At 38.4% G+C, this 26,472-nt stretch overlaps 1 protein-coding gene across 12 annotated transcripts in view; it reads right to left on the minus strand.

The window, feature by feature from the left end:
- The window catches only part of LOC135577041 (transcription factor RFX3-like), a 181,976-nt gene that overhangs the window by 39,457 nt on the left and 116,047 nt on the right, over positions 1-26,472 (minus strand). For 10 of the 12 annotated variants that reach the window (XM_065044674.1, XM_065044679.1, XM_065044671.1 and 7 more), the window contains 5 exons: positions 24,990-25,064; positions 14,124-14,305; positions 13,238-13,357; positions 1,986-2,107; positions 113-225 (listed from right to left, as the gene is read on the minus strand). In XM_065044674.1, coding sequence (XP_064900746.1) covers positions 113-225; positions 1,986-2,107; positions 13,238-13,357; positions 14,124-14,305; positions 24,990-25,064 — 612 coding nt within the window. The remainder of the gene's footprint in view (positions 1-112; positions 226-1,985; positions 2,108-13,237; positions 13,358-14,123; positions 14,306-24,989; positions 25,065-26,472) is intronic. The other 2 variants (XM_065044676.1, XM_065044670.1) reach the window with 1 other exon arrangement.

The raw sequence follows: 26,472 nt of genomic DNA on the forward strand, positions 1-26,472 counted from the left end.
AATGTCCTTTCTGGCAGAATAACCAGATATTTGAGGAGCACATCAGATACAAGTAGGCTGGCTGTAATACATTTTGTGTCAGTCATCCTGTACTGTGCCTCTTTTCTCTTACCTCACAGTGCTCTCGATAAAGACTTTGCAGTGATTTTATGTCCTCAAGGGTAGTACCATCTGGCAAAGAAGATATTTCAACTTCTCCAAACTCTGGAAGTACTCGAGATGCGTCTGTTTCCATGACAATATAACAGAATAAAGCTATTGTGAATGGTGCCAACTATAGTTCGATTAGAAAACATTTAAGGATGATGTAAAGAAATTAAGTATAGAAGGTCATAATGCCCAAAGAGGGATATATTTCATATTTAATATATTTTAAAGTTGCAATAAAATTGTGAACAAACCAGCTAGCTATTTTTTAAGCAAAAGGAGATGTTAAACTATTCTTCACAGATAGCAGATGAAAATGATTTCACATACATATTGTACTTGTTTATAAAAAAATCTAAGATGCATTTTCAGAATATGACAGGATGAAGCAGTATTTTTATGCCAGTACATAAGAGATTAGTATGATTTAATACTTTTTGTTTTGATCAACTGAATAGTGTTTGCATTTTCATGCATGTTAGGGTTTAGTAAACTCAGTAACATATATTAATTTTAAACTTACAAGACTCTCAACTGTAATCAACATGTGCTTTTACTATTTCTCATAAATGTTTCCAAGAGATACACTGGTTTGGGGGGAAAATGCACTCTCAACTAGGGGGGATGTGGAAGGGAAAATTCAAAAACATTAAAACTATAGCCTAAGGTTCCCAATGATTTCAGTAACAGCAAAGCTAGCCCAAAGGATGTGGTGTTTCAAAATCCCAATATATGAACTCAAAACTAAATATACAATTATTGCAATCACACATTTAATGAGATTTTTTATATTTGAAAATTACTAAATTGCCATTTGCTTCCACAAATGAGGAATCAGTATGCTTAGCTACATCAATGAATGCACAAAATGCACATTTTTAAACATGAACTTTGGGTTTCTGGTTATAACTATTTGGCTCTTTCCATTTATAACACTGCAGCACAGACTCAGTGCACCTTCTAGTCAATGGACAACACAACTGCAGTGCAAAAATATAATCCCAATCTATATGTATATTCAAAAAACTGGGAAGCCAGTGGAAATTAATGAGCTTTTAGGGCAAGATTTTCAGTATGCATTTTTTTATAATATGCTTCATCACAATTGCATTGCAATATATTTTAAATCTACCATGCAAGTAGATTTTACACATTTATTCTTTTATATCTGCATGATGCATTTTAAATATTGCAGAAGTCTTACAATATAGAACATATAACCTCTATGAATATCTTTTTGTTCTGTTATCATTAAGAGTTTTAAACAGGGCAACATAACTAAAATAATTATTGTATTTGCATGATCTGTGTGTACACAAGCACAGGCACGTCGTGAGAAGAGCCAGAGGCCACAAATGCAATTGCAAAGAGCAAGTTTTATTTGTTACCTCTCTACTGGGGGATCTCCGTAGCCGCACCTAAGCTCCCAGGCAGAGGTGGCGTAAGCGGGGACGCAGGCGCTGATAAGTTTAGCCCTGCTGGAAGATCATTAGGCCGGCTACGCTCACCTATATTTAAAGGCTTAGAGCAGATGCAGCTTCTTGCTGTGCTCTGCTCTTTCTCAAAACAAAGCAGGAATCTCAGACATGCTAAGGTACTGTAGGGTTTCTCTCAGGCCTATGCTATCTCACACAGAGGTTCTACTTGTCAAGCACACAAGGTGAGTAAAACAATTAGTGTGATGTATATGCTTTCTTTATACCCCAGCTGCGGGTCACTTGAGCGTATTTACCTTTCTCCTCCTCGCCCAATCTTCCGCAATTCCCATACAATCTGATGTTCATGGCGATAATGGAGTTTATTTTATTTATACAATAGTATAACACATCTGTTCATACCTAAAAACTGTTGATGATGTTGACTTTGGGCAATTATAGTTTGTTCAGCAGATGTGCCTGTCTGTTGACCACTTCCTGTGAAACCATCTGCAACTCCATCCACTTTCTGCACAGGCTTGTACCTACAAAATTACCAAATACAAAATTATTCTTTATGTTCACTTTTTTGTAAGTGTAATATCATGCTCTGTTCTGCTTGATTTCTCAGTCTCAAGATACAGCTTTCCTAGTTCACACACAAGAAAAAAATAACATCAGAATAGTTGTAGTAAGGAAAGGTAGAAGGCAGGCAATACATTATAAAATTCATAAAGCTGATATCACAGCACAACTATCAATTTCTTGTGGAATTTAGTTTAAAAACTATACTACTGAAACCTAAAGATCATTTACACTAAACAGAAACACAATCTTTCCTTTTCCAAAGGATTTGCCTTCCCATGAATCAAGTACCTCAAAAAGAAGGTTTAATCACCTTAAGAAGGGCCATGCATCTGTTTGGAGACAAGGGAATTTAAATAATTTTAAAATGTAACAAACTTCTCATGAGCTCAGAAGGTCTGAGAAGGCTACTTAGACTTTAAGTAGCTGAACCAGTGGAGGTTTGGATTTGATATCAGGAAGCATTTCTTTACCCAGAGGGTGGTCAAAAACTGGAACAAGTTTCCTAGACAGGTGGTCAATGCCCCTTGCCTGTCAGTGTTTAAGAGGCATTTGGAGCATGCCCTTAATAATATGCTTTAACTTTTGGTCAGGCAGTTGGACTAGATGATCATTGTAGCTCCCTTCCAACTATTCTATTCTATTCTATTCTATTCTATTCTATTCTATTCTATTCTATTCTATTCTATTCTATTCTATTCTATTCTATTCTATTCATCAGTCAAGTCACAAAAAATTTCTGGTGAGACCACATCTGGAATATTGTGTCCAGTTCTGGGCCCCTCAGTTCAAGAAGGACAGGGAACTGCTGGAGAGGGTCCAGCGTAGGGCGACGAAGATGATTAAGGGAGTGGAGCACCTCCCTTATGAAGAAAGGCTGAGGGAGCTGGGTCTCTTTAGTTTGGAGAAGAGGAGACTAAGAGGGGACCTCATTAATGTTTATAAATATATAAAGGGTGAGTGCCATGAGGATGGAGCCAGGCTCTTCTCGGTGGCAAACAATGATAGGACAAGGGGTAATGGGATCAAGCTGGAACACAAGAGGTTCTGCTTAAATTTGAGAAAAAACTTCTTCTCAGTGAGGGTGACAGAGCACTGGAACAGGCTGCCCAGGGAGGTTGTGGAGTCTCCTTCTCTGGAGACATTCAAAACCCGCCTGGACATGTTCCTGTGCGACCTCACCTAGGCGTTCCTGCTCCAGCAGGGGGATTGGACTATATGATCTTTTGAGGTCCCTTCCAATCCCAAACATACTGTGATACTGTGATAAAAAGGACAAAGATACAAATAGGAATCCTGTTTTGGATGGTCAGATGTTAAGACCATCACACTGACAGGCTGAAGATTCTGCCTGCTATCTCCAACAAAAATGAAAATTAATTCTGCCCCAACTCTTATTGATAAGAACTCAGAAGTTTTGTGCTTTTGAAATAGCCTTGTAGCCAGAAGAAAACTAGAGAAACCCTGGTGCAGAATGCAATGCATTTGAACTGTCATTCAAGTTGTCCCAATCTACAAGAAGGGCAACAGAGATGACCCTGGCAACTACAAACCTGTCAACCTCACTTCTGTTCCTGGCAAAATCAAGGAGAAGATAATTCTGGGAGTTATTGAAAAACATCTGAACAACGACACAGTCATTGGTCCTAGCCAACATGGGTTCATGAGGGGAAAGTCTTGCCTGACCAACTTAATTTCATTCTCTGACAACATTACCCACCTAGTTGACCAAGGGAAGCCTATTGACGTGATCTTTTTGGATTTCAGTAAAGCCTTTGATACTGTCTCTCACAGTATTCTCCTAGACAAGATGGCCAGCATACAGCTGGATAAACACATAATGCAGTGGGTGAACAATTGGTTGATGGACCGGGCTCAAAGGGTTCTAGCAAATGGGGTTATGTTGGGGTTTCTGCAGGGATCCATCTTAGGGCCATGACTCCTCAATGTCTTTATAAATGACTTAGACTCAGGATTTGAGGGATTGCTTAGTAAGTTTGCTGATGACAAAAAATTGGGGGGAGCTGTTAACACTCTCGAGGGCAGAGAGGCCCTGCAGAGGGATCTGGACAAACTGAAGAACTGGGCAATCACCAATCACATGAAGTTCAACAAGAGCAAGTGCCGGATTTTGCACCTGGGACATGGGAACCCTGACTGTACATACAGACTGGGGGATGAGATGTTGGAAAGCAGCTCAGTGGAGAAGGATCTGGGGGTTCTGGTCAACGGCAAGTTGAACATGAGCCAACAGTGTGCCCTGGCAGCCAAGAGGGCCAACCGTGTCCTGGGGTGCATCAAACACAGCCTTGCCATCTGCTCAAAGGAGGTGATTGTCCCGCTCTACTCTGCACTGATGTGGCCTCACCTGGAGCACTGTGTGCAGTTCTGGGCACCACAGTATAAAAAAGATATTAAGCTACTAGAGAGTGTCCAGAAGAGGGCTATGGAGTTGGTGAAGGGTTTGGAGAGGAAGCTGTTTGAGGAACGTCTAAATTCACTTGTTTTTTTCAGCCTGGAGGAGACTAAGAGGAGTCCTCATCGTGATCTACAGCTTCCTCACAAGGGAAGGAGGAAGGGCAGGTGCCAAACTCTTCTCTTTAGTGACCAATGACAGAACCTGAGGGAACGGCAGGAAGATGTGCCAGTGGAGGTTTACGCTAGACATTAGGTAAAGGTTCTTCACCCAGAAGGTGGTGGACACTGGAACAGGCTCCCCAGGGAGGTAGTCACGGCTCCAAGCCTGACAGTATTCAAGAAGAGACTGGATGACACCCTCAGACACATGGTGTGAACTGTGGAGTTGTCATATGCAGGGACAGGAGTTGGACTCAATGATCCTTGTTGGTCCCTTCCAACTCAGGACATTCTATGATTCTATGAAGTCTGAAATTGCACTGTGCAGATTGTAACATTTTCTAGTAACTTTAGAAAATGTCATCAAATTCTACTCGGAAAACGCTCCTCTTAAGAAGTGGTTGAGTTAGTTGTGAGCATGTTCTTATTTTGGTCTTATTAAACAGATAATAGGAATGCCCTGTGTAACTACTTAGATTTTAGTTTATCAGAAAGTTCCCATAAGAAGCAAGCATCCAAAATTCTGGTAATTCCAGACATATATTTAACTATAGAATAACATAGGACATGACAAACTTCCTGTTTGGTATTAAAAGGACAGAAAAGAAGGCAAAAGGTAAGAAAAAAGTAGAAACTATTAAAAAAGAACTAAGTCAAAATGTATTGACTACATCACAAGACAAAGAAAAAAGTTTTTCCGCAAATGTTGCTGCTTCCTTGTAGTTGCTGTGTGGACAATATTCAAATATTTACTGAGACTCTCAATATTTAGTATTAGTATTTAGTATTAGCTCAGAAATCCAATTCATGCACTTATATAATTTATTGGTAGTATCTGTTTTCATTAAAAAGAAAGGCTTATACTCTTCTGGCTTGCCAAAAAACAAACTCTAAGGGCTTCAGAAACAGCAACCAAACTAAGCTCTAATAACATATTAGGGTTTCTTCTTTCACTTTTTTTTTTTTATTTTTTTATTTTATTCTTAATCTTTTTTTTTTTTTCTTTTTTGTGAGATCCATTTACGAATAAATGTCACACCTGGTTTTGACCCAGAACTGATAGATAATTTCAGGGAACTACAGGCCAGTCAGCCTCACCTTGGTCCTGAGGTGATAGGGCAGCTAAACTTGGGAACCATTTCCAAACACATGAAGGGCAAGGAGGTGATTGGGAGTAGACAGTATGGATTCACCAAGTCCAACCAACTTGATAAACTTTTACAATTAAATCACTGTTCTGGGGGGACAAGCTGATGGAATATGGGCTGGATGAGCAGACAGTGAGATGGATTGAGAACTGGCTGAACAGCTGTATTTGGTTTACAAGGCAAAGTTTTGGTAGTGGGGGGGGCTGCAGGGGTGGCTTCTGAGAGGAGACACCAGAAGCCACCCCCGTGTCAGACAGAGCCAGTTCCAACCGGCTCCAAGACAGGCCTGCTGCTGGCCAAACTTGAAACAATCAGTGACATTCATATCACCTTTAAGAAAGGGTAAAAATCTGCATTGAAACAGCACCTGGGAGGGAGGAGTGAGAATGTGAGAGCAAAAAACTATGCAGACACCAAGGTCAGTGAAGAAGGAGGGGGAGGAGGTACTCCAGGCGCTGAGGCAGAGATTCCCCCACAGCCGATGGTGAAGACCATGGTGAAGCGGGTCATCCCCTTGCAGCCCATGGAGATCCACAGTGGAGCAGATATCCACCCTGCAGCCTGTGAGGAACCCACAACAGAACAAGTGGATGTGCGCTGAAGGAAGCTGCAGCTCATGGAGAGCCCATGCTGGGGTAGGTTCCTGGCAGGAAGAGGAACTGACACAGAAGCAGGTTTTCTGGCAGGACCCGTGACCTTGTGCAGGACCCACGCTGGAGCAGTCTGTTCCTGAAGGACTGCATCCCATGGAAAGGACCCATGCTGGAACAGTTACTGAAAAACTACAGTCCATGGGAAGGACCCCCATTGGAGAAGTTTGTGAAGGACTGTCTCCCATGGGAGGGATCCCATGCTGGAGCAGGGGAAGAGTGTGAGGAGGAAGGAGAGGCAGCGACAACGCATAATAAACTGACCGCAACTCCCATTCCTCGTTCCCTTGTGCTACTTGAGGGGAGGAGGTAGAAGAATTGGTAGTGAAGTTGAGCCTGGAAAGAAGGGAAGGTTGGGAGGAATTTTTTTTAGATTTGTTCTTATTTCTCATGATCCAACTCTGTTTGATTGGCAATAAATTAAATTAATTTCCCCAAGTCTGTTTTGCCTTTGACAGTAATTGCTGAATGATCTCCCTGTCCTTATCTTGTCCCATGAGCAGTTTGTCATATTTTTCACCCTCTGTCCTGATGAGCAGCTTGGTGGGCACTTGGCAGCCAGCCAAGGTCAACCAACCACAGTGGTCAGGCCCAGAGGGTGGTGATCAGTAGCAACAAATTTAGTGACTAGCAGTGTACCCTGGGAGTCAATACTGGGTCCAGTCCTGTTTAACATCTTCATTAATCATCTGGATGATGGGGCAGAGTGTACCCTCAGCAACTTTTCAGACAGCACCAAAACTGAGAGGAGTAGCTGATACTCCAGAGGGTTGTGCTGCTTTCAGAAAAGGACCTGGGGGTCCTCACAGACAGCAAGTTGAACACGAGCCAGTAACGTGCCCTTTCTGCAAAGAAGGTCAATGGTATCCTTGGCTGCATTAGGCAAAGCATTGCCAACAGGTTGAGAGACGTGATCCTTCCCCTCTACTCAGCACTGGTGAAGCCACACCTGGAGTCCTGTGTCCAGTTCCGGGCTCCTCAGTACAAGAGAGACATGGACATGCTGGAGAGAGTCCAGAAAAAGGACATGAACATGATTCAGGGGCTAGAGTATTTCTCCTATGAGGAAAGGCTGAGAGAGCTGGGACTGTTTAACCTGGAGAAGAGAAGGTTCACAGGGAGTCTCATGAATGCATATCAATACCTGAAGGGAAGGTACATAGAAGATGGAGCCAGGCTCTTTTCAGTGGTGCCTAATGACAGGACAACAGGCAATGGGCACAAGCTGAAACACAGGAGGTTCCCTCTGAACATCAGAAAACACTTTTTCACTGTGAGAGTGACTGAGAACTGGAGCAAGTTTCCCAAGGAGGCAGTGGAGTCTCCCTCCTTAGAGATATTTAAAATCCATCTGGGCGCAGTCCTGGTCAACTGGCTGTAGGTGTTCCTGCTTGAGCACGGGGGGGTTGGACAAGATGACCTCCAGAAGTCCCTTCCAACCTTAATCATTCTGTGATTTTGTGATTCTGTGAATTCAATTATTTAAACATCCTGGCCTTTCCTTCCCATAAACCATCTAGCAGCAGTATGTCAAAGGCAAACCAGCCTTCCATTTGAAAGTCTGAGCCATACAGCAGCTCCAGTTGAAAGGCAGGGCTATTACCTATATAAGTGAGGCAAGTTCCTTCCTGTGCATTTCTTCTGTTCCAGTACAAAGGTGATTTAAATCTCTTGATCTGTGTCTGTTGTGTCCAAGCTACTGTCTCAGCTGGGAGATAGGACTGTTAGCAACAGTCAACTATAGTTTAGATTTACTGTTTTTATATTCCTTATTGGAACAGAGAAGTAGTACTCCCATACGTCATGTTGACCACAACTGGAACTCAGTAACTAGCAGCACCACCTTTGAATTATCTCAGTGATTGTTGCCACTCAACTGAAACTCATGCCTGAAATCTCAGACCCTGAATTCAGGCCCATGTCAAACACCGAACGTAAGCATACCTCTAGCAGGTCTTTGGATATATTCATTTTTGTGGTGGATTAGCCTTGGCTGACAGTGACACTCCCACACAACCACTCATACCCTCCACCCCAGTGAGTCAGGTGGAGAAAATAGGAAGAACAGGAACAAGAAAGCTTGTGGGTCAAGATAATGACAGGAGATTGCTTACCAATTACCATTGTGGGCAAAACAGACTCAACTTAGGTAAAATTAAGTTAATTTATCGCCAATTAAAATAGAAATGTAATTACTAATTCTGGTAGCAGGAAACAAAAAGACAAATATTAAAACACTCTCCCTCCTTTCCCAGGCTCAGCTTCATGCCTTCATTCAAGACTCCTCTTCTTCCCCCACTGTTATTGCAGTCCCTTCAGTGAGGCAATGAGCAGCTCAAGGAGATGGGTGGGAAGGTGTTATGGCTGATACATAACAGTATCTCTCTGCCACTCCTTTCTTCTCACACTTCTCCTCTGCTCTGGCATGGGCACAGGCTGCAGTTCCTTCATGAAATATCCAACTGCTCCAGCATGCTGCTATGTGAATACTGTTTCTGGTGCCATGGAGCATCTCCTTCCCCTCCTTCTTCTCTGACCTTGATGTTCATACTGCTGTTTCTCATTCTTTTCCCCCCCCCCTTCCTCCTCTATGTGTCTGGTGGCTTTTGCCCTGTCTTAAGTATGTTTTCACAGAGGCACCACTGACTTTGTTGATTGGCTCAGCTTTGGCTTGCACTGGGTCTGTTGCTGAGCCAGCTGGAACCAGCTATGTCTGCACAGGGCAGCCCCTTACCCACTACCCAAACTTTGCTACATATATCCAATACAATGTGACACAAGTAGGAAAGTTGCATGACCTTTCAAATTAAGAAAGAATGAAGAAAAGTTATCTGTAGCATAAATTCAGCTCACACTGTTTGTCAACAAGTCAAGAACTAGAAGTGTCTATCCAATTAGATGTGACTGATGGAGCGGGGTAAATTTGATAAAACTAGCTAATACAGTTCACAGCTGATTCTAAAGGATGAAAGATAAATAATATTTCCCAATTTGAGTAATCAGAAGGGAGAAGGAAACATTTGTGATTCTTAGATTCTCTTTGCTCTGAATGTCTTCTTATAAGAAAATTATTGCACAGATGTTAAAACTTTTTTTTAGTTTTTAAATAAAATTAGAAACATTGGTAAAACGGGAAAATAAGAAAGATTACTCCTAATGATTCAAACTATAGCATTAAGTCATTTATCTCATGTTACAACATGCTAGAATTCTGAATACTGGAAGATAAATTTAATACAAATATATAGATATACACCAAACTTCTCAAATGTATACTAAGCATGCTTCATAAGTGTTGCAGAAGTCTTAGTTTAGAGATACAGTGTTTAAAAATTGCAGTGCAGCTTAAGGCATGCTTCTGTTTGTTTGTTTTTCTTACATGTGGCTCTTTTATCCTTTCCCCCACTCCTGAACTCTAATTTCTGAGGTCTAGTACATAAATGAGAATCTTGATTTGCATTAAACAAGCAATGATATTAATATTTTCAATTTTTCTTTCCCCCATACACATTTCAGGGGAAAATCTGACCAAATTGTATCCTAAAAATTGCAAAATAAGGATATAAACAGAAATAAATAGTAAAAGTAAAGATTTATGCATGCTAGAGGACAACAAAATAGTATTAAACATACCAGAATAAGAAATACTTGTGGATTATATATATATGAACTTTTGTTTAAAATTAGTACTATGATAAGCATATTGTGAACTGATAAAAATACTATGAAAGCATCTACTCTTGCTTTTAAAATGTCTAGCTTTCCATCAAAAAATGTTAAGTCAAATACTTCAAAGTTGGCAGTTTTTACACAAAACATTGCATAGATAACAGTTGGTTCATGAATTCCTGCTTTTTTCAATGAAAATTTCTAATTTTTCTGTTGGATAAACACCTCTTTTCTGAAAAGTATGTTGGCATATCTGATTTTGCGCATGAAAGAGACAGTACTAAGTTTTTCTTAGTAAATATCACACAATCAGTCTAGCTCCCTGCTCTCTGCATTTCATCTATTTAGAATGGCTGGGATTTGGAGATGTATTTTGCTGAAATCTTTGCACACCTGAACTGATTTAGGGGATGAACAAAAATCTTCAAAACTACTTCATATAGATACTGTTGGGATGGAATAAATAAAGCAGATCCATGCTATTTTCATTAGTGTCCAGTGAAGGGACAAAATGCAATCGACACAAATTGAAATACAGGAAATTCCGCTTAAATATAAGAAAATGTTTTTGTTTGCTTGTTTGTTTGTTTTTTACTCTAGAGATGGTTGAACACTGAAACAGTTTGCCCAGGAATGCTGTGAAGTCTTAATCTTTAGAGATATTTAAAACTCAACTGTACATGGTCTTGGGCAACCTGCTCTAGCTGATACCGCTTTGAGCTGGAGGGAGTGGTTTAAACAATCTCCAGAGGTGCCTTCCAACCAAATGACATTTCCTGTTTTTCATTTTGTGCCCATTGCCCATTGTTCTGTCAAAGGACAATGCTGAGAAGAGTCTGGCTTACTTTTTTACTCCCTCCCATCAGGTATTTATACACATTGATAAGATCCCTACGTTGTACTATTGATCTCTAGCTCAGCTACAGCCATGCCTGTGGCTGCTATGGATCCCATTGATCTGGATCCCAACAGCTTTCTGGGTTGACCTTAGGCCTGTCTTGCCACTAGGGACCTTCCCAGTGATCAGTGGACTGTATCTGACCCTGGTTATACCCTCACCAGATCCAAGTCTGATTTGTGGACTGATTTTCTGACTTGACCATGCACCTGCCTCATCATCACAAATTTGTCTGATGATATGGACCCTTGTTTGAATCTGACTACCATCTCCAGGTCTGCCCTGCTTGCCTCACTTGGATACTGTGGGACTGGGCCCAGGCTGGTAAGGCCCCTGTCATGCATATCATGGTGCTCAACTCTCCATCCCTTAAGGAGAAGCCAGCCCTCACTGTTCCCTGACAGGAAGACAGTGTTTAAAGCCTTGCTCAAGTCAATATAAACAATATCCCTTGCTCTCCATTCACTGAGCCAGTCACATCATTTTAGAAGGCTATTGGGTTGGTCAAACATGATTTCCCCTTCATAAATACATGCTGACAACTCCCAATCATCTTCTTGTCTTTCATAGCTGGGTTTTGGCTTTCCTAACACCATCCCTGCACACTCAGATAGTCTCTCTATATTCCTCCTGAGTTTCTTGACCCTTTTTCCACCTCTTGTATACTTTTATGCTTGAGCTTTGTCAGGAGCTCCTTTTTCATTCACACAGGCCTCCTGCCACTTTTGCTTGACTTCCTGCATGTCAGGATGGACTGTTCTTTAGCTTTGAGGAGGTGATACTTGAAAAATCAACCAGTTCTGCTGGACTCCTTTGCCCTGTAGAACTGCCTCCCATGGGATTATTCCAAGCAGAACCCATGTGATGGTTTGACTGAAAGCAAGATAATTTCCTTCATGCAGTTAGAAACTTTTGTTTTTCATAACTAGCATGGTCGGTGTTTGGATTTAGTTTGAGAACAAGAAGATAACCCCCTGGTAGAGAGTTAATGTTTTTCTTCAAGTAAGTTTCCGGTGTTTTTGAGTTGGAACAAAGAGAATGTAATAGCTTACTGTTATCTTAGTTGTTGTCTGGGAGCCAAGGTCTTTCTGAGCTTTCTGCTTCTAGATGTGAGGCAGCTAGGAAGGGGGTCATAGATGGGGCAGACCTTGACTGACACCCAGACTGATCAATAAGAATATTCCATGCCATCAGTGTTATGCTTCATATTTAAGGGCAGTTGGATTTTCCGGATAGAGGGGAGACAGTGACGGAGACCTGTCCTGGTTCTGCTCCATTTCAGTGGAGTTCTGTTCAGGAGTTCCTTTAGTTCAGCCTTTTGCCATCCTGTCATTTTGCAGTGGGCCTCTGAGCCTTTCTGCCTTTTTTTCCTCTTTCCCCAGCTGTTTGGGACCAGGGTGCTCTCTTTTCCTGGGACTGGCTGCTTGTCATGGACAGAGTTCATGAGGATTTGCATTGAGTATCTTTTAGTTCATATTCTACTTTCCATTTTAATATATATTATTAGTAGTGGTATATATTAGTATTATTTTGTTATTTAGTAAACTGTGTTTATCTCAATCCAAGTTTCTCCCTTCCCTTTCGATTCTCTCCCCTGTTTGGGGGTGAGGAGTGAGTGAGCATCTATTGTGGTTTAGATTACTAGCTTGGGTTAAACCGCAACAGCCCAGAAGAGACCCAAGTCTTTTCTCCTCAAGTCTAGGGTTTTGACACATCAGTTCTTGCCAGGAGGAAGAAATCAACAAAAAGCTGAACCTAATCACAACCTCTTCTATAACTTCATATATGTGCTGCTTAAAGTAATGAAAATGAATAACAGAATTTGAAATTCAAAGCTCTTATTACTTTTTTTCCAGCTTGTGGGAAAATAACCCAAGACTGCCAAGAAGTGCCTGTTCAGAAGAACTGCGTCATATTTTAATTTTATTATCATTTTTTAAAAATGTATGAGTTTTTAGGTATGCGCTCTCTCATGTCAGCTGATCATACTCCAGTGATATCAGCTGCAGATCTGACAAACCTTTATTTTTCAGAAGAGAAGAGAAGTTAAACAATTTCCATTAGAGGTTCAACTTTGTCATTTAAGTGAGGACAGGGGAGTCTCCAAGAACTAGAAATGTGAAAAAATAGTTTCATTTAACACCGTACCGCTGTTTCTGCTGCATGGGTTGCTGTCTCATAGCCATATATTGTATGTCCTCTTGTAGTCGATTAAGGGGAGAATCTGGTTTGACACGAATCCCATAATAATGGTATTTGGAGTTCCCCCTTTATGAAAGAACAAAAATAACATTAGTTTTATACACATACATCATACTCACAATTTGCCTTGACTGGAAAACAGTATATAAAAGCTAGGCTTGACTTTCCTCTCACTCTAGTATAAAACTGGTATAACTCTACCAGTTTCTGGAAATCTGTTCACTTAAACTATATTTCCCAGCACTTTACTGTTGGACTTCATTTAAATAGGATAGGGAAAGTAAAATCCAAATAAATGACTTAGGTAATCAATCAGTCCATAAATGGATTATGCTTGTGAGTGAAGGTTTGTGAATGTTTCACTAGTCAACTTCAGTCCTGATCAGCTGGAGAGGAAGAACAGAATTGGACTATCTGCATTCATGTTTATGTGAGTGCTACTGCTGTCTATGTGGGTGTTGGTAAAGGCATTGCTCTGTGTTAGCTTATGTGGTTAGCTGTGTTAGTGTTGTGTGTGTTTATCTGCATCTTTGGAATACATGTTCAGTCTCACTACTAGCTGGACCTGCAAATGGGAACAGCAGTAACTGCATCTATTGGACTGAGATGAAAGATATCTGGGTCTTAAGAGCACACAGAATCTGGCTATAGCAGACTAGGAGTCCCCTGGCTCCTGAAGTGCACTGGATTTGGCAACTCCCTTAACAGTAAACAGTAATTTTTTTTATTTGTTTATTTGTTTGTTTGTTTGCTTGCTTGTTTTTAACATACAAACTTCACATTCACAATTATTATATTTTCTATAATACTTTAAAATTTCATTAACACAAACCTGGTTCCCAGTCTTCTGGTCCGTAATCCCATGAAGATTGACCGTATGAGTTTTCCAAAGGAGGCAGCATTGACTGGATCTAACTTGTGCTCCTGACAATGACGTAAGTAATGGTTGTAAAGGGTACTTCTGGGAAGACTCACTCCTTCTGCAGTTTCATAGTTGTCTAAAAGCCATTGAAGCTATATCAAATATGAAAGAGTGAACATATGTAAATTCAGTATTACTCTAATAAAAATAGTCTTGTGACCTCAGATAGCTTAACTTCAAAAAATATTTCAGATTCAGTACCATACATACACATTTTATGAAGTTATTTATGCTTTGGAGACAAATTGTTGGAACCCCAAGGAAATAAAATATTTGATGTAATTTATATTAATTGCAGGAAAAACCTAAAAGGAGTAAGTTAATACATTTTTAATTCTGGAATGTTATACTGTTTCTCTTCACCTGAAATTAAAAACAAAAAACAAAAAAACAAAAACAAAAACAATAAAATAAAATAAAATAAAAAACCCCAGTATTTCATTTAACTGAATAGGGTTTATTTTCTTCCAAATACAAATAAGAAATTATCAAATATAAGGTAACAAGCAATCTAGATGGCATGAAAAATAACTGGTACATCAATAAAATATTACAGATTCAATCTCTTTCTGTTGTAGCCTGTTTGCCTTTGACTTCAAAGAGGAACAGAATTATTGAATTCTTCTAATACATCATTGTGCCTTTGTATAGAACAAATAGTAGCTAACACACACAAAACCCAAGTAAAATGGTCACTTTAATGACATTTAACAGTATAGGAGAACAACAGAATAAAATGCAAATATTTTTATAGTGGTCATACATAAATTCTGTGGTTTCATTTTTTTTTGGCAATGCTAACATTTTACCTAGCTTACATCCCTATGGTTTCATTTCCTTGGATTTTCCCTTTAATTTCAGCTTGAATAATTCTCAAATTTTGTTTTATGTTTGCATTTACTACTTAATTACTTAAGAAAGTAATTATACAAAAAAGGAATCAGCATGAACTTCCAAATTTTGCAGGTTCACAAATCTTACCAAAACTCTGGGCTTAGTTTGAGCATCCAATAAATCCCCAAGCCATGGATTTGTTTTTGGCATTTGGAACAAAATTTTATTCCAATATACTGGAGCCTCACACAGCTGTATAATCCATTTCAATTTAGTCCACCAAAGCAATTAATATGACCAAGATATGTGTTTAAAGTACAGTAAAAGATATACAAAGTTTGTGTGACATTTAATATGCTACTCTGCAGGGTTATTTACTAATAGAGCACTGAACAAATTCTGTTCTAATGTTTGATATAACTTGCCAAAGGACATTAATATCAATCTTTCAATGCCCATTATTAATGAAAAATGTTTCCACTCTCACCTTTCTTTTTTGCAGAACTACTAGTAAAATTTAGATTATAATGAATATATTGGATATACAGTTCTGTTTAAGTTAACTGTGAGCAATTTACCCAACACAATACATGAACTATCATGTTTAGGTTTACTATAATGGTTAGGTTTCTAAACAAGAGCTCTGTGTAAAGATGCAGGAGAAGCGAGATCTAACTGGTTCCAAGATGGATAAAGATAATGTTGCACTTTAAATAAACAGAACAAAACAGTGTAGATATAAATGCATTATTTAAAAAGTCTTGACATTCACTAATATATTTTATCGTAAGCATTTACAACTCTGAAATAAAGCCTAGGAAAAATATTCTTGTAAACTTTTACTTTCACTTGAGTGTATTAACAAAGCTAACTAAGTATATCTTAATTATATTGTTCAACCTTTCCATTTAATCTTTACTTATTAGATTATGGAATATGAGCTATTTCTGTTTTACCTCACAAAGAAAAAATGATAAACGAACAAAATTATTTCCCAATTAACCTCTAAATATAGCATTATACTTTTTTTTCCAGACAAAGTATAATTTATTAGGATTAATTTAAATGTGTTCTACTAATGATCTGTATTTGACAGATATTCTTTCAAACACATCTTGGCATTAGCCAACAATGGGAAATCAAAAGCCAAGGTAAGTCCAAAATAAGGATTTTTGCTCTAGGGTGAAAATATTCCAATAACAAAAACTTGAAGTCATTACTTGGTAGGTTACAGCCTGGAAAGAAGAGTGCCAAAAGCTGAATACTATGCAAAAAGGTAAATAATCTGCAGACATGATAAAGTTATTGCAAACAACCTTTAACATATTTTTTTGTATTTGCAGGAATGTAATTCTAAAATTGAAATGTCTAGACTTTGATTTCTGTCTTGTTGATTTATAATATTAACAACATTTGAATGATATGAAATGGTTTAGACAGAATAGACAAATTGACTCCAACTTCAGTGAAACTTAAAATATTTAGAAAACTTTAGATTAGAAATTAGTTAAGCCAATTGCATGCAGAAAGAAATGGGAAAGGAAATAAAATGGAGGAAAATGAATAAATAATTAAAATGAACAGATATTAACAGGCAACAAAATGCCAACTTAAGGAAGAATATAGGACTAAAACCATATTTACAGTCCTTATTTGAGCCATAATTCAATAAATGCTTTAAAAACAGGGAAAACATCCATTAAGTTTGAACTGGGTTCCATTAATTTCTTCCAAAATTACTGAGGCTAGGAAAGAACAATTATTCACAGAATCACAGAATGTTAGGGATTGGAAGGGACCTCAAAAGATGATCTAGTCCAATCCCCTCGCCGGAGTAGGAACACCTAGACGAGGTTACACATTAATACATTATACATTATACATTATACATTATACATTATACATTATACATTAAAAGACTTTAAGGCTGAGCGGGCTCCCGTTGCCGGAATTTTTCCAGCGTTGCAGCCTGATAACGAACCTAAAAATAACTGTGAAATTTACCAGATCGTGTCTTTTGACCCCCTCCCTACTCCATCCCCTGTTGTGCCGTCGGCACCCCCGATGATACAGCAGTCTGGGGCGGAGGGAGGAAAACTACCGAGTGGATGGACTCCTATACCATTACCCGTCTCTAGAGAGATCAAGGACTGGAATCAGACAATTTGTCAAAAGAACTGGTGAAAGCTGAGAATGCTAAAGTTGTAAATAAGTGTAATATCAGTCCTTTTACTGATTCGTGTCCGCCTTTACCGCCTTCTACCCCTCTAACTCCTACAAAAGAGCAGAAGGAGTCGCCGGATAAGAACTGGGCAAAAGAACTGTGTGAAAGATCAGATCAGCTATTAGCGAATGAATCCAACAGTCAGCAATGCGGTCATGCTGATAGTGACGGGAAAGGGGATGCGCTTGGGGACTCAGGTTATACGAATAATTATGATGCTAGAAAGTATTGGCGAGAATGTGCACTGTTCCGAACCCCCCTGTTACTAATGATTCTCCAGCACCGTTCAAGTCCGTGTTATCTGATGACTCAGATGAGGATGAGGGTTTGAAGTATTTTTCTTGAAAAGTTAAGTATGTGTACGAGTTGCCCCGAGATCAGATAAGGACCATGAAAAACTCAAGCAAAATTAGACCTATGCAATGTAACAGCTATAGATCATTTAGGACAGAACGATGGGGATTCGTTGAAAGGGGCAGGTATCCCACAACTCCTGGAAGAGACACTATTTGACACACCACAACTACAGGCATGATAAGTTTCTGAAATTCTGAGGCAGTCAACAGATCTTGCATATCAAGCTATGAGAGAGGTGCCTGAAACCGACAAAGCCGCCAAATCATTTACAACTATTAATCAGGGTCCCAATGAGAATTACATGCAATTTATTGATCACCTTCAAGAGGCCATCAATAAGCAGGTTGAAAACTTAGAAGTTAAGGAAGCACTAGTATTGAAATTAGCAGTAGAGAATGCTAATGTTTGCTATCAACATGTTATTTGCGAGTTTTACAGTACATATTATGTGCTCCTGTGTATTGCCTCTCTGAAAATCAAGCAGCTTGTCACGAATGTGAGTTAATTGTTTTACTAGTTGTTTTTAAGTGCGCCATAAAACCTTCTCCCCGCTTTTCACATTCACGCTGCAAGCAGCCCTGTGCCTTCCTCCCCTCCTCCCCCTCCCCCCCCCTCTTCTCAAGGTTTTTACTTGCAAGATGGTGTCAGGAATGATTGTTTTCAGTTGTGTTCCTAAAAAATCGGTATTGGGAGGTGTTTTAAAACTTAGGAAAGCACTCGGAATTATAAGGAAGGAAGATCTCGTTAAATATTGAAATCAGTGTTGGCTGCTGTATAAGTTAAATGATTGGGAAAAGTGTCCGGAGAATAGAATCTTGAAGTATAACACTTTGTTGCGATTAATGTTGTTTTTAAGGCCAGAAGAGTAGGACAAAATAAATCTCTACAAGAAATCATAAAATCATTTCAGACAGTTTTACAGGTGGAACGGTTTGAACTTCAACAAGCCGAGAGAGAATTAGCTGATAATACATAGGTCAGAAAGCTTGTTAAAATCTGCAAGATGCTTTCCTTATTAACCTGTTTTCTTTGTGGGTATCTGTTTAAGCATGTTGCAATTTTGGTAGGTCTTTGCTATATGGTACGATAAGTTCACAGTCTGTTAAATCTGCTGGATTTGGCTTTTCCGTATGCACACCATGTAAAGAATCCTGGTTTTGGAATAACAGTTGTAGCGCACCAGATGAAACACTGAAAAAAAAACAAACCAAACCAAACCAAACCAAACCAAAAACAAAAAAAACCCACAACCAAACAACAACAAAAAAAAACCACAAACAAACAAACAAACAAAACAAACAAACAAAAAAAAGGCCTTGCCCAGTCCAGCTCGCTGCGGCAGCAGGGGGCCGGGTGCTGATGGGGCTCCAGCGTGCACTGACCTATTTTGTCAGGGAGACCCAGCGGTGCCTCCACCTGTCTGGGCAGTAAGCGGCCCAAAGGTGCAATGCAAAAACTGAGATATTGTCTTGAATAAGTGTAACTGTGATCCATCTGCATATTTGAACTGGGTATTTGGTTTTCATACCTGAGCTCAGTATTTTAATTTGCATATTCATATTTGGTACCAAAAGAATCTTGTTCAGGGAGATAATTACAAAATGGGAACCGGTTCCACTGCTAAAATTCCACCTTGCTCCCCCTTAGGATGCATCCTTACACATTAGAGTAATTGCTTATATTGTTATCTAGTAATTTTGAGACCAGAAAAGCATTTAAATTGTTAAACTCTGCTTTGCAAAAAAAAAAAAAAACCAACACCACAAGCAAACAAACAAAACAAACAAAAAAACCAAACCCAAAAACAAAAACAAAAAAACCCAACCCAAACCAAACCAAACCAAACCAAAAAAACCCACCTAAATGCTATGATAGATGTGAATTTGGAAGAGGTTGTATTTAAAAGTTGCTAGAATATTAACTGGTTTGGATCTAGGAAAATAGAAAAATGGATTTATGTTTATTATACTGGTTTTTGACATCTGTAAATTGTAAAAGGTAAATGGAGCTAAGGAATCTAACGACTGCTGAGCTACTTGGAATTGCATATAAAGTGTATTATGGTTGGAATGAAATGGGAAAACAAAAGAGCAAAATATCCTAGGCCTGTGTGCAGCTCATTGTAACTGAGAAGTTTCCCAGAGCCTCCCACTTCGTACCAGCCATTATGCCAGCTGCATGACCTTGGTTATATCTAAACTGCAGCAAGAAGAGAAAGAAAAAACAAATGGAAAAACCTGGCTGCCTGCTTTTAAAGCGGTGAAAGGGGGGTTCTCTCTCCCCCCCACTGCAGCAATGTAATACTGAATGCAGTCCGAGGGTGAAGTTTAAAGGCATCCTGAGCAGACCTGTAGTTCTAATGAAACTGGAAAATTAAACCAAAAATTTGTTAATAGACTTATTCTGTGGTAACTAGTTGTAAGAGACTTCTTAGTAAATTCACCATGATAGTTTTTGAGGTCATGGGAGAGAACGAAAGAAAGGCCGTTTTTTGAGACCAATGGAATGCCAAATTTGGAACAAAATTTTAATACATGAATTCTTATAGTTGCCAGGAAGTCCTATACCTCTCTTGGGTTAAGATTTGTTAAGCAAACTGTAAGCTCAAATAACATTTTCTGAGAATTCTGTTTAGTTGCATGTCTTACAAGAAGCTGCTTGGATGGTGCAGATCTGCTTGTGCAAGTGAGGAATCTCCAAGGACATTTCGAATGCTGTATTTCCACTAGTATTAACAGCCAATGTCTCGATAAAGCAAACACTACACTGATAGATCTGAAACAGGACTTCGATCCGGTAAGGGAAAACAATATCCAATAAATATGACAGCTAAAATGGAGTTGGAAACTTTGATGAATAAATTTATGACAACCTTACACGCTGACTGCATTTGATTGGACTTGCAGATTTGTCTATGAAACAACCTGTGGCTATTGTGGGACAATATGATGAGAATGCTAACAGACTGATATACCAGTTGTCACTCTAATCAAGAAAATGCAGGGAATGAATTTAAGTCTTACTAGACCATGATCCTTTTGTCATATATGTACCATTTGTGAAATTGAATTCTGATTTTTTTTTTATTTTATTTGTAATCTATGTCTTTGTAAATTGCACTAGCTGGTTTTCATAACAGCACAACTTTTGGCATGCCTAAATGTAAATTGTCGCAGAACCTGCAAGTCTTTAACATCAGGTCATAGGCCATACTTGTATTTAGACTGATCCTACATACTTGCACAGTTTTTGTTGATGGTTCTGGGAAGTCTCATAAAGCTGTAGTGGTTTGGTGTGAAGATAACAATCGGCATCATTCTGTAAAAATTATTGAAGATTCAACCCAATTAGCAGAACTTGGCACAGCTTTACATTACTTAGAGCTTTTTAAGGAGGAACCTCTAAATATGATTTGCGATTTTGAGTACGTAGTCAAGGTCCAACGCATGTATCTGATTCTGAACTTTTTTTGTTTGTTTGTTTGTTTAAAAAAAAAAATAAAAAAAAAAAAAAGGGGGGAAGTAGGGGAAACACCACAAAACCAATTGTCAAAAGCATTGTATGTGATGAAATACTTTGCAAGTATGACCCAAAAACCATGCTAAATCAGAAAGAACCTACATTAGTTATGGTCAAATCACTAGTCAATGAAAAAGGCCTCATCAATTGATAACCTGGGGAAAAGGTTATGTTTGTGTCATTACAGGCCGAGGATTGAAGTGGATTCAACAGAGATTCAGTGGATGCAGAAGGACAGGAGGGAGATAAGTTGTGAGGACTGTTTCAGATGTAAACCATGGATCCCAGTTCAGTGTTATAGATGCTCACAGACCTGGTGGTCTAGAAGCCTATTAGCAAGCAGGTGGTGTACCTTCTGTGGAGAATGGCAATTTGAACAATCAGCAGGAGATCCAAAAGGGTGATATTATGATTAGATAGTCAATGCATAGATAAGGTAAAATTATGAGATATCCCTACCATAGTAATCTAAGTTTAGCAATTGATAAAGTTTTAGAAGGGATATTAAGGTTAAGCTATTGATCTTTTAAATAGGTTAAGATAACTTTTAAGATATTAATTCAATTATTAGTATATGCTGATGGTATTAAGTATGTTACTCTATAAACTGTGCATTTATAGATCTTTTAGGAATTTAAGAGAAAATATTGTATTAACTTGTCTGGTTATTTTGAATCTATTAAAATAGTGTGTTAATAAGGTTGTCATAATAGAATTAAGGTTTTAAGAATAGGCAGGTAGTTGTTTGATCTTAGTAAGTAAGGTTTAACTGCATTATATGTAATTGTAATTATGTTGTTAATCACGTGTTCTGTGTTGCAGTATATTTCAAAAATGATTCACCGTGCGGTTAAAGGGGCCTGACTAATTCAAGAACAGAAAGGGGGAAGTGTGGAGGGGTTTTGATAGATAAAGATTTGTTGCTGAATTAGTCAGGCTCAAAGGAATCTCAAGGCCGCTTCGAGAAGCTGAGAACAGAATCTGCTGTGAGAAAGAGGGGCGTTCCTCAATCACCAGGGTCCTGGCGTGGCGTGAATCATCAGACGTATCATCAGTGAGACTCCAGCGCATGGACAGCCCATGATACTCATTTAGCGAATCCATGCTTGGAGCGTGGATGCGTGATTAGAATATAGTTGCGTATATAAGGAGGCTTGTTTCTGTAATAAATGGCTTTGCGTGATTCACATTGAATCGGAATGCTGAGTCCTTTATCGTTCCAACAAATGGTGACCCCGACGTGATACTCTGAACGGCATACCACTACGATCGGGGAAAAGCCTGGAGCGGCCCAGCCGGGAGTGGCTTCAGCTGGACTGAAGACCGGACGGAGGCGTAAGGATGCCCTGGGAATAAAGTCGTCGACGCAGCACCGGAAAAAGGTGAGCAGCTGGGAGCAGGAGGAGGGAAGAGTAAAGTTATGGGGCAGAAAGTGTTCTCTGAAGCACAAGCTGCAGTTAAGTTTCTCCTGCATATTCTCTCTATGAGAGGACTTAAATAGGAAGAAAGTAACATATGTAGACTATTAATTTGGTGTAGAATTAACGGCTACCCGGGAGAAAATGAGAAGGCTTGTAAACGTTAGCTTTGGGACGATAAAGGGCAGAAATTATGGAATAAGGTCAGCAATGGAGATGGTAAAGAAACTAAATCATTAGCGACTACATGGAAGCTTATAATTTCCACCTTAAAAGACTTTAAGGCTGAGTGGGCTCCCGTTGCCGGAATTTTTCCAGCGTTGCAGCCTGATAACAAACCTAAAAATAACTGTGAAGTTTACCGGATCGTGTTGATAGATAAAGATTTGTTGCTGAATTAGTCAGGCTCAAAGGAATCTCAAGGCCGCTTCGAGAAGCTGAGAACAGAATCTGCTGTGAGAAAGAGGGGCGTTCCTCAATCACCGGGGTCCTGGCGTGGCGTGAATCATCGGATGTATCATCAGTGAGACTCCAGCGCATGGACAGCCCATGATACTCATTTAGCGAATCCATGCTGAATTGAATCGGAATGCTGAATTGAATCGGAATGCTGAGTCCTTTATCGTTCCAACATACTGGTTCCAATATGGATCCTTGAGGGACACCACTCGTCCCTGGTTTCCACTTGGACACTGAGCCATTGACTGTAACTCTTCAGTCGTGGCCATCCAGCCAGTTCCTTATCCATCTATCAGAACATCCATCAAATCCATATCTCTCAATTTCAGCAGTCAGAATGTTGGGGGGGTCTCTATCAAAAGCCTTACAGAAGTCCAGGTAGATGCAATCTGCATCTCTTCCTTTGTCCACTGATGCAGTCACTCTATTGTAGAAAGCCACTAGATTAGTCAGGCATGATTTGCCCTTGGTAAAGCCATGCTGGCTGTCTCGAATCACCTCCCTGTTTTCCATATGTTTCAACATATCTTCCAGGAGGATCTCTTCTATGATCTTTTAACTAGTGCATGACACAGGAAAGAGGGGAATACAGTTTTCTGATGCAGAAAACCCTGTCCTTTAATTCTTATGGTTTTCAGTGTGAAGATTCTGGACTCTTTTTTCAGATGCAAGGCAGACATCGATTCTTTGTATATCTAAGTTTTAAGACAGATTTTTTTGCATTTTGCAAAAAAAATCATCATCCATTTAAATATGATATAAATAATTTTAGCATATTTAAAAATTTCTAAATTTAGCATATTTCTTTGTCTTAACATTGAAACAATTATTTTTAAAACATTCAAAATTATCTAGAAGTCCTTCACAATTTACAGAATTCAATTTCCCTCACCCAATTTTAGCATTTTCTAAGAAAAGTAAATTCTCTTCCAAGAAATTGTACTGGCTCCTGCTGTCTTATTCTACCATGATGATAAACTTTGAAAAAAAAATTTTGGTTTTCACCTCCATATTACCACATTCTTGTGAGTGCAATGTCAGCAAATCAAAATAAGTGTATAGCCTCTACCCAATATACTCATACATTTGTATCACAATCAGTATTTAAATTTCTATGGTAAAGGAATACAGGAATCTGAAATATATAAGTTTATATTGGTTAGTAAGGCTGAGAAGCAAAAAGGACGTGGTATGTATAGAAATTTAGCAAAAATTTACAAAACTATTAATACCAAGTGTAGAAAAAAACATAACATTTGAAGAAAGACTAGCACTGTTTAAAAATAAACTGAAGATTAAGCTTTGAGCCTTTCTCCTTCACCTAAAAGTTATATTTAATGGCTTTACCACTATGTTTGCAACTACCTTTTTATGCAAACATCTTCAGCTTTCTTGTATGGAAAATTCCTAACTACAGGATTTGCAAAGACAGAATGAAGCAATTGGCAGAAGAATAAAACATATTAGACGCTAACAGTTTTTTTTTAATCTCATCAAATGGATCTTCAGAATTATTATATTATAATAAACTTATTCAGAATAATATAAATATTTTAGAAGAAATTAAATAATATTTTTTATTCAAAGTGTCTGCTGCTTCTTTCCCCCTTCACCTGCTCCTAAATTATTATATTGGGTACACAAATTGTAGAAAATTATTTTAAAATGTCAAACCCAGACTACTTAAGAATTATTTGATTAATATTTTTTACATTTACATTAGGACCCACAGAACAGGCAAATATGTTAAGCTGTGTTAATACAATGCAGAACCTAGAAAAAACATGCGCTCTACAACATGTTGTGACACTTAACCTGACAAAATATAGTGACAGAAGATGTAGATTACAAGCAACTAAAATGGAAAATTAAAAGCAAAAAGTAGCAATAAATAAAACAAACATTTAGAGGCAGGCTAAGCATGCAGAACAAACAAGAGATTAGCTTTTATGAAAGAAAACTTACATGGCTGTTGAGAAGAGAGCTTCTGTGAGTAGAAAGACCATCAGACTTTTGCAGTGTCTCAATCGCCATTTCAATCTGATAATAGATGTCATTAAAAAATGACTCAAGACAGTAAAAAAGGCTGATCAGAAAAAATCTAATAGATTGCTTAAGTTCAACAGAAATATCTAGTTCAATCAGGGCTAAGGGATATTTTCTACTTAAAGGGTTCATCCTGAAGTCCCCATGAAAGTAAACCTCCCCAGTGAAGTCAGGGAGGCATTTTGCTTGCATATATACTGAAGCATCCCACTTTCAAAGTCCAGTTTACCTTCCTCCCTGCTCATCACATGAAATAAGAGAAGTGGATTTACCAGTAAGCTACATTGCAAACAGTAAAAAATATAAAACAATCAATGTTTTAAATAAAATAAATAAATAAAATAAAATGAAATCATAAAAAACCCCAAATAAACAAACAACAAAAAAACCCAGAATGAAATCCTAAGAAAGGTCTCAATGCTTCTTCCTCTAAATCAGGGGTGTCAAACTAATTTTCACCAGGGGTCACATCAGCCTTGTGGACCAAATGTAATTTTAGGACTGTATAAATGCAATTACTCCTGCTCTAAATATTTGAAAAAGACCTGTGCACACTCTGAATGTGAATAAGAAACAAAATTTCTGCTCTCTGCAACCATGGAATAAAAACTTAGTCATTCAGTAGGTTTTCTGCCATTAGTTTCATTGGACAGGGTATCACTCCTACAGCCTGTCAGAGCATTCTTTGAATATCCAGAGCTCTCAAAGTAAACAAAATTGGAGGTTTACACAGACAGCAAGATCCATCCTTAAAAAAAGAAAAAAAAATCAGATGGGTTCAGAATAATACTTTAAAAAAAAATATTATATAACACTAGTTATACATTAGTATTACTCCTAATACAAATGTGTAAAGACAACCATACTTATTCCCATTTTTCCCCCATATTAATACATTTTTGATTAATTCTATAATGACAGCATTAAAAATAAATTTGCAATTTAACTGTAGTTTAGCTGCAGAGCTAGAATAGCAAAAACATTGAAAGTGATAGAGACAATGGGATGTACAGTAAAAGAAGGTACATAATTAGCCACATTAAATGGAAAAAACACACAAGCAATGGAAAACCATCTGTACATTTAAAACCACTTATTCCCCCTGTAGACAATTTTTAAATGTCTTCTCTATCCTTCTTTGATTATTACAGTATTATCCAAAGAGTTTATGCTGGTGAATTACACTACTGAGTTCACTCAATATACAGCACAAAACTGGAAAATATTTCAGAATATATTTCAATTAGTGAATAAATACAATTTGCTTTCCCCTTTTTATAAGCTAATAAAATAGTATTTTTACTGTAGTAATTCTCAATGAAAAAGGAAGTATTTCTTACAATTGCCTAATATTAGAAATATAAGCCTTTTTATAAAAGCATACAAGTATTTAATTAATATG

Source organism: Columba livia, chromosome W (assembly GCF_036013475.1).
Source record: "Columba livia isolate bColLiv1 breed racing homer chromosome W, bColLiv1.pat.W.v2, whole genome shotgun sequence".
Lineage (NCBI taxonomy): Eukaryota > Metazoa > Chordata > Aves > Columbiformes > Columbidae > Columba > Columba livia.